The following is an 8,751-nucleotide window of genomic DNA, read 5'->3' on the forward strand; positions in this document are numbered from 1 at the left end:
TAGCTAAAGCAACATTGATGCATTGATGGTAAGTGTACCGACTGCGCTAATGAGTAAGCTCCTATATTATCATGTGCTCCTGTTACAATTTCAAATACATTGATGGTAAGTGTACCGACTACACTAGTGAGTAAGCTCCTATACCATCATGTGCTCCTGTTACAAGTTCAAATACATTGATGGTATGTGTACCGACTGCACTAGTGAGTAAGCTCCTAAATCATCATGTGCTCCTGTTACAATTTCATAAAATTCCGAATAAAATAGAACATTTCTGGCCGTTCCAGCGGGTATGTAATTTAAATTTTTCTACATACTTATTTTTGCTTTTTTTGACAGTGTTAGAATGCTCGTAAAATATTTAAATAATTAAAATGTCTTTTTTTTAATTTTTGGAAACTTTTTTATTGCAAAATCCAAAATGCCAATTGATAAAGAAATTAAAAAACGTCTTTTTTAGGACGTTTTTAAGACGTTTTTTTTTCGATAAATACAATTATTATTGAATTTACGTGAAAGTTTTCACTTTTCACGTTTCCGCTCCAAGGGAAAAATTACATAATCGTTGATCCTGATCACACCAACTAATACTTTCCGTATGAATAGGCATTAAATTTGGACGATTCAAGATGCGTGTCGCATCTAGATATTCGTACATCATAACTATAAGTCATAGTGGATAAGATATCTAAAATTGAATTTCTATTTATTATTTATTGCTTGAATTATAACTATTGTCTCAATTTTACATTCAATCTTTTGTACATGTTAAATGCTCAAGGATATCAAGTTGTGTCTGACAGTTATAAAGTTAGATATTAAACATAAGTTAAAATATGAACAATAGTTTACAAGTAAATTAAACAAAATATACATCGTTAATCATTCCATTAAACAATGAAAAGAGATTGAGATAATTCTGTTCTAATATAAGTGTACAATAAATTTTCAGATTATTAAGAGTTTATCTGCTTGATGACACAGCGGTAGCACAGCCACCGTTGTGTTGCCTGAGCATAGCCCTTGTAAACATGAGTGAAAACATGGATAGTGATGATGATCAACCACGATTAAGTTCGAGTACGCTCGCTGCGCTACAAGAATTTCTCAGAGAGAAGGAAGAACGAAAGAATTTGTTGAAACGTATAGCTGAGGAAGATCGGATACCAAATGCTCTCTTCGAGGAGGATTGGGTAAGTCATCGATTATTTGTGTGATATAACTTTTAGTTCCTTTGAAAAACTGACACATAATTGTTGCAGCAACTGAGTCAATTTTGGTATGATGACAAAACGATAGAGGCTTTTACCAAAGGTGCCTTGAATTCCACTCCAGCAAATGGAAAGATTGCTTTGATTTCTTGTCCCTCACTTTATAGTAAACTGAAAAAAGAATGTGAGGAAAGGCAAAGTATGACTAATATGTGCACTCTAATTGTACAGTATATTATTAGCTAAGAAGCTTGTTCTAAATATATTTCTAATTACAGTTGTGCTGTTCGAGTATGATAGTCGCTTCAATATATTTGGTGGAGATTTTCTACAGTATGATTATAAGTTTCCTTTGGATGTGCCCAGAGATATGTCTAGTGAATTTGATCTAGTCATAGCTGATCCGCCGTTTCTTTCAGAGGAATGTTTAACCAAGACAGCAGTGACAATCAAGTTTTTAGCAAAGAAAAATATTGTACTGTGCACAGGTAATTGTAAAATTATATTTCTGCTGTGTTTCCTTGTTATTTATTACTTGTATAAAAATGAATATTGATTTGTACACAGGGGCTGTCATGGCGGAATTGGCAGAAAGGCTGTTGAATGTTAAGAAATGTGATATTATTCCAGGGCACAAGAACAACTTAGCAAATGAATTTTATTGCTATTCAAATTTTAATTTTGACCAAAGTTTAAGTGAACAATATTAAAACAGTATTATGCGAAGCAATATATTTTTAATAAATAAGCAAGTAAATATTATTTATTTTATTTATATTTTCTTAAGAATCGATACGAATGGATTTATATTTTATTCATCAAATTTTTTATTAAAATTATTACCATTTTATATTTGTATAATTGTACAAGTATTTGTATTTACGCGGCGAAATCATTAAAAAGTACAGATCGATACGTATCGAATCGTAATTTTTCAAGGCAATTCGACGACCTAACAGGAAGAAAATCCCCAGACGACGCGAAGAGAGGAAAGTCTCTATGCAGTGTCGCATCCGCGAAAAAGTAGACACGCGATGGAAAGCGTAAATATTTACATCTCTTGAGTGTTCGTCGGCGCATTTTTTTATTTGTAATCATGATAGACGGGAACATCTCGATGGAGGAGGACACGGAATTACGGGATCTTGTGGTGCAGACCCTGGAGAATAACGGCGTCCTCGCTAAGATACGGGTGCGTCTTGGAAAAGCTATGAAAAAAAATTCGCGTCTCTGTAGGTTATGCGTATTTTTGGGACAAGCGGCTAAAAGCGAACGTTAATTTGTGCTATTATCTATCCCTCCGTTCTTTATCAGACTCCTTTTGTGATGTTCGCAGGCGGAACTCAGGGCGAGCGTGTTCCTGGCACTCGAGGAGCAGGATTCGGTAATGGTGAGTGTTGTTCGTGCGTGCCGCAATAAAGCGCAAAAAGAAAGCTTCCTGTTTACAATTCTTTGTGCTCGATCGGCCGTAACGGCTTGTCATGCGTGCGAAAATGCATACAAGGCATCTCGTGTATAAGAAACACAATAACTTTGTTGTACATTATATTTATTTTGCAAAAAATTTGCATTATTTTTTTATAAAAATGTAACATTATTACAACTTCATAAAACAAGAATCATGAATTATATGTAGAAATTTCACGAATGTAAAAACATATATTTCAAAAAATTTTTGAAAGATTTTTATAAGTAAAATAATATTGTATCGCTATTTGCAAAAGGAAAGATATGGTGCAGTATAATCAGGAGTGATTTTTATTACAATCTTTATAAAACTTTAATTAAATGTTTTAGAATCCTGAGCCACTTCTCAACAAAACTGTAAAACAGTACCTGTCCAATTCAGAAGGAAAATTATTATTTTCCTTAGTTAGGGAGTTCCTAGAATACTTTGGTCTTGACTATACAATATCTGTATATGATCCTGAGACGTACTTTGGAAAGGAATATAACTATGTAGGAAGAAATAAGTTGTGTGAAGAGTTAGGTATTGATTCAACCGAGCCATTGCTGGGAGAAATTCTGAAAAATAGCATCAATGGTGCCTTCAATAGTTCACAAAAGGTATTTTCTTCATTTAATTTGATTATTGGTACAATTAGCTGATGAGAATGCAAAAAAATGTTTTGGAAATAAGAATATTTGATTTGAGAAATGTTCTGATCACAATATTTGTCTTAATCGAAATAATTGTCTGTGAAACATCTTATATTATAGCTAAATATTTCAAATAAATTGAAATATTATATAAATTGTCTAGAAGATAGCATATATATTTATTATTAATAATTAATTTTTCTCTTGCAGAGCAAAAATAGCAACAGACACGACGAAACGGATGAAACCTCAACACACTTTGCAAACGCGACATTCGAAGTGTCCGTTCCCAAAATAATTCATACTGAATCCGTGTCGTCGTCGAATGACAATGATTCCTCTGAAAAGTTAGATACTACTTCCGAGCAGAGTCCGAAAGTTCCAATAAACGTGACAATAACGGACAAGAAATGCAAAGATCCGCCGGCCGACTCCGATATTAGGACGGATACGTCGGATAAATGTCAATCTTCTCTCAGGGAGAGTACAACAGACACTGAAGGAATTGAAGGTAACAGGAACAATAATGTAAATTTTGATAAGTCCACCGCAAGTCCACACGGCGCATGCACGACGACGAACGACGTGGCACAGGAGACTGATAGTACCGTTACGTCTAATCAAACGAGCCCACTGAACAAATCCGAGTCCCTAATTAAGTTCGACGAGTCTATAGCGATTGACACGCAAGCGAATCAAAACGAGGATGTAACTAAGCAAAACAGTATAAATAGTTTGGAGCTAAGCATAGAGAATAATGTACAAAGTAAGAAACCGGTTAACGCGGGAAGCAATTTCGGGAAGACTTTATATTTTGACGAGATTATCATCGGCGGTGAGCGGAAGAACGTTAGTACAATGAATAAAGCCGAGCCTTTTCTAGAAGACTTGCCGAGTATAAATCAAAAAGCTAATTCTATATTTGGCGATTTGCCGCCACTGAATGGTAAAAAGGCCAACATCAATGATCTGAAGGAATTAATGAACATTAGTCTTGGTGAGTTGTAAAAATATAATAATAATAATAGAAAGCTCATACATATTTCTTTTAATAATATGCGAATTTATGCAGAAATACAAGAACAATACATTTTTTCAGCTGCAGATGGTATCGATCACTATGAAGAGGACTTTGTGTCGTCTGCATCCGGTAGCGCAAACGAACAAAGTCCCTCTAAGGAGCCGGACAAACTGGACAGTCCTCTGAAATCGCGAACGAAGAAAGAGGAAAAAACTCCCAGTGCCCGCACTGAGGACTTGAGCGAAGAGATCGAAGAAGTGGACGAAATCTTGAGTAGTACCTCCTGCGTAAGTAAACTCAACTTAAACTAACGCGACCGGCAGCACTGCACGTATTTTTCTCCTCGTATAAATTACGTAACTATGTATACATAGAATCGTTATATTTTAGCTCGAAGATACGAATACGGATAAGAATATATCAAACTTTACGACGGGTATTACCGCGGATTATACCTAGAAGAAGTGTGTAATTTTTGATCGTGTCACGCCGCAGGTCCTCTATGAGAATATTAGGGACTCGTTTCTCTCACGTGTAATCTGTATGAGATCGATATCCTATTGCTAAGGCATCCGCGCGTCTATGCCGACTACTATAAGAATTCAGGAACTCGCAGAAATCAATTCATAGTTTCTGATAAAGGCACTGCCAAGCCGTGGCTCAATACTTATAAGTTACGCTGCATGAAAAGAAACGTAGAAGGAAAAATGTCTGAATGCATATTTCGACAGATGATACGATATTTTTGTACGCTTTGTAAAAATGAGCGATGTTCCGAAACTGTCATAGCTACTATTCTTACAACACTAACAAAGTAAAGGATGAAATATATGCAGAATTGTATTGAATTGTTATATAATAATGAAATATGCAATATTTTCCAACTTTTTAGTTTAGATAAGTCTTTGCCTGTATTTTGAACAAAGAGAAGTAATACATTATTGAGTATTCAAATAAACTTCTTTATTTTATTCAACTTCAGACAGACTACCTTCTACGTTGTTATGTAAAAAAAAAAAATATGCCTAGTATTATTACTCTTATAAGCAAATTACACAAGTGTTATGATAATTTAAAATTAGAGACGACGAGTTACTGCTTATTAGTAACTAATTATATTTCTCTTTTTTTTCTTTTTTTTAACTCTCTATTAGCGTTTTGTTGTGTTTACTGAAGTATCTCTGTCCTTAATTTTATGACTGAACATTGTCCATTACCTCATTTACATAAAGTTACTGGTATGATATTGTAACAATATCAGGAAATCGTCCGTCTAGAAATGGATTGCCTAAAAAATCCATCAAATTATTTTTTCGAACATAATGGTGCTAAGTGTTTGAAGCTAAAGTTATTTATGAAAGTTAAAGTTATCTAAGGGAAAAAAAGTAAAAAAAAAAAAAGATTAGGTGCTTATATATTTTCTTGCAGCCATGATTTGCAGGAAATTATGATTAGTAAAAGCTGTAGACTAGAAATATTAATTTTTGGGTAATCCAACTCGATTGCAAAAAAAAAGAAGAAAAAACATTTTAATATCAATATTTTATGCCCCGTATAAGATGCAATAACTAAGTACAACTCAAGGTGGATCAACTAGATGCTTGACAAATCAAAATCTTTTTGTAAACAAAAAAAATGTATAGCCAGCTACCTTTACAAAAGAATTTTCATTGACGGCTAGACTATGTTGTAATAATATTACCGATATTAGAAACTGTCTGGTTCGAACGAAGAAATTCCGTCACTAGGTAACATTTAATTCAGCACAACTAGTATACATTCATCACATAACAATTAGATGTCGATTAAAAAAAAATAATCAAAGGAATACCATGCTCAAATACTTGTAGCGTTTTTTTTATTATATATATATATATATATATATATATATATATATATATATGTATGTATATGTATATGTATATGTATATGTATATGTATATATTTGTATACTACCGTATTTAATTATTATTGCTCCATCACATATTTATGAATTATGAATGTAGACGTCGAGACAAATATTTATTTTGATAGCGACTAAGTATGCACGCATAGTAACGGAATCGCTTTGGTTCGAACTGCCGTTTGTCCCGATATATACATTTAAAACAGGTGTGTTCCTGGCCAATCAGCGTGGTTACATTCTATTATCGATACAGTAATTTTACAAACAACGGGATTCAGGACTGCATTTGAACATTCCTACGCTCTGTAGAATCTAGAAGATAGATACATTCCATTGTTATTAAGATAGGCGTACTTTTCGTTGCATTGTTACCATTAGCAAGCACGTTTACAGGATAAGTATATTTCTCATCCTAGACTGTAAGTGGAATAATTTAAGGAGCATTTTACATTTGTCGCAGGAATTACAGGTTTTACTCGAATTTTCGGAGCAGCAGGAAGTTCGTTTTTAATAGGATTCATTTGCAGGGTATTTCTACGCTCTACGCGTACATTTCTACTTGAGACGATTTTGAACACTTTCTTTAATCTTAAGACGACAATGCGGACTATATATTACTTATATATCTTGTATTAAAAAAAAAAGAGAGAATAGGATTTGCGTTGCGTTTCCTTCACTTCTTTCACACATTTGTAACATAAATATATATCTAGGAAACGTGTAAAATCTATCGTCACTTTTGAAAGATGATACTGAGATGTAAGCTACTTGTCTCGTATGCCTCGTAATGCTTTTGAATGTATTTACTCGTACTCGGGGATGATCGATATCTTCTTTTTGATACACTGTTGTTTGACGCAGCTTTTATGGGAAGAACATATCCGATGCAAGTAATATATTAGATCAAGTAATAATTTTATTGTGAAAAATGTATGTACATATAACACAGCGGTGTTTAAATGCACACTTCACAGAGTGACAAGCTCGATATTTTCAGAATAGATAGCCATAGTCATAGTTTATTCATAATCCACAGTTTGAAATTTTCATGAGCAAAGTATTAGTACTAATAATACCTGCTTTACAGTTACTTCTTCGCATGGTCGCAGATAATTATTTTGTAACCACGTTGAAACATTGGTAGCTATACCGTGCCTTTTAGTGTGTATGAAATAATTATAAAGGATGCAAATAAAAATACTGTGGAATTGTGGGTTTTACAAAACACCTATGTTACTTATTTATGATTTTCAAGTATGATGTAATAATATGTAATCATGTATATGTTATTTATTTTATAAAGATTTTTCTCTTTTGCAATCATTGCCTATTCTTTTCTTTTCTGCATCCTTCCAAGGATGCATTTTGTCCCATTATAATCATTGTGATGGATAGGTGGTATCACCTGTATTTCTTTAGTTTGCATTTACAAAGATATTTATTACTACATAAAAGATATAATTATGTATCGTAATAAATAACTAAGCTTCTGCACTTTTAATAGATGATGACATTATATTACATGTTGTACTTTGACTATATCATACATCATTTACAGTGGTATACATGTTAAATTTTTGAATTAAGAAAACCAAGGACCTTATTCAGTGAAAATGATAATAATGTATCTTCACTGTTCATCAGATAAAAAAATGTATCTGTACAACTAATGAACACTGTATGATCCACTTTGATTACATCATTCAATTACAGCTTGGTTAACAAATAACAACATATTTCGCCAAATTTCTATATTTACATTCTGTTGCGTTCTCTTTGGAGTCGTTCACTATATGTTTTAGACACAAGATTAAATGAGTCCATGTATCGATCCATGCACATTGCTATACATTTCTGTAAACAAATCCAGTCACTTAAGTTAAAAAATTACAAAATGACTATCAGCTCAACTAAAAAAACAAATAAAGTAAATTGAAAAGGATCTGTACTATAAAATTATGAATGACTAATTATTCAAATTAAAAATGGCTTCACTATAAAAATTTTTTTTTTACCCAATTTTTTTATTCAAGGTTATGTTTAGTGCAATGAAATGCTTACTTGTTCCGAGCTGTCCAGTGAGGTGCCCGGCTTGCTTATGCACTTTTTGAAGCACTTTTCCGTCATTTTCTGTAAATATGCGTAAAAACATGTAACGTTCAGTCAGCCAAGGCTAGTTGTGGAAGAGATGTTGTGTAACGATACCGTGAGCAATTCCTGAGCATTGGCGACTGCTATTTGTTGTTTTACTTGTTGCATCAGCTCATCTCGTTGTGAACCCGTTAAACTTCCCGTCGCCAACGCGTCCATTGTGAGAATTATATATGTGTAAAATTTTTATAGCGATAAAATTAAAAATAGTCAATCATTCGTCCTAAAAATTTCAGCCACGAGTTAAACTAACCTCACCTCGCCGGTGCGCAAACACGTGAAGTTGTAACTATGGCTGCATTTACATAAAACGAAATCGACTCTGTTGTATCGTCATTTTGCATACATTTTTTTAATATGAT

General features: G+C 33.3%; 3 protein-coding genes across 8 annotated transcripts; 2 read left to right on the plus strand and 1 right to left on the minus strand.

Annotated features, from left to right (window-relative positions):
- The first annotated feature begins 210 nt into the window (after window positions 1–210).
- Window positions 211–1,973, plus strand: LOC105677780 (EEF1A lysine methyltransferase 1). 4 transcript variants are annotated; one of them, XM_012376632.2, is made up of 5 exons: window positions 211–290; window positions 953–1,193; window positions 1,263–1,410; window positions 1,490–1,699; window positions 1,779–1,973. In XM_012376632.2, exons 2-5 carry the CDS (start codon window positions 1,032–1,034, stop codon window positions 1,919–1,921), a joined length of 663 nt encoding a protein of 220 aa, XP_012232055.1. In that variant the 5' UTR covers window positions 211–290; window positions 953–1,031; the 3' UTR covers window positions 1,922–1,973. The 4 variants fall into 4 exon arrangements, with proteins under 4 accessions (XP_012232055.1, XP_012232052.1, XP_012232054.1 ...); XM_012376629.2 differs by lacking the exon at window positions 211–290 and adding an exon at window positions 621–810; XM_012376631.2 differs by lacking the exon at window positions 211–290 and adding an exon at window positions 623–854 and having other exon boundaries at window positions 935–1,193.
- Window positions 1,974–2,184: 211 nt separating this feature from the next.
- LOC105677779 (centrosomal protein 43-like) lies at window positions 2,185–7,558 on the plus strand. 3 transcript variants are annotated; one of them, XM_012376627.2, is made up of 7 exons: window positions 2,185–2,403; window positions 2,548–2,601; window positions 3,009–3,278; window positions 3,522–3,822; window positions 4,195–4,308; window positions 4,411–4,619; window positions 4,723–7,558. In XM_012376627.2, exons 1-7 carry the CDS (start codon window positions 2,308–2,310, stop codon window positions 4,789–4,791), a joined length of 1,113 nt encoding a protein of 370 aa, XP_012232050.1. In that variant the 5' UTR covers window positions 2,185–2,307; the 3' UTR covers window positions 4,792–7,558. The 3 variants fall into 3 exon arrangements, with proteins under 3 accessions (XP_012232050.1, XP_012232048.1, XP_067209817.1); XM_012376625.2 differs by having other exon boundaries at window positions 2,191–2,403; window positions 3,522–4,308; XM_067353716.1 differs by having other exon boundaries at window positions 2,391–2,443; window positions 3,522–4,308.
- Window positions 7,135–8,689, minus strand: LOC105677728 (mitochondrial import inner membrane translocase subunit Tim13). The gene is made up of 3 exons (XM_012376546.2): window positions 8,444–8,689; window positions 8,300–8,368; window positions 7,135–8,092 (listed from the first exon to the last, which is right to left on the minus strand). The coding sequence occupies exons 1-3, from the start codon at window positions 8,546–8,548 to the stop codon at window positions 7,994–7,996; spliced, it is 273 nt and encodes a 90-aa protein (XP_012231969.1). The 5' UTR covers window positions 8,549–8,689; the 3' UTR covers window positions 7,135–7,993.
- Between the last annotated feature and the right edge of the window lie 62 nt (window positions 8,690–8,751).

The sequence above is a fragment of the Linepithema humile genome, chromosome 4 (assembly GCF_040581485.1).
Source record: "Linepithema humile isolate Giens D197 chromosome 4, Lhum_UNIL_v1.0, whole genome shotgun sequence".
Taxonomy (NCBI): Eukaryota; Metazoa; Arthropoda; class Insecta; order Hymenoptera; family Formicidae; genus Linepithema; species Linepithema humile.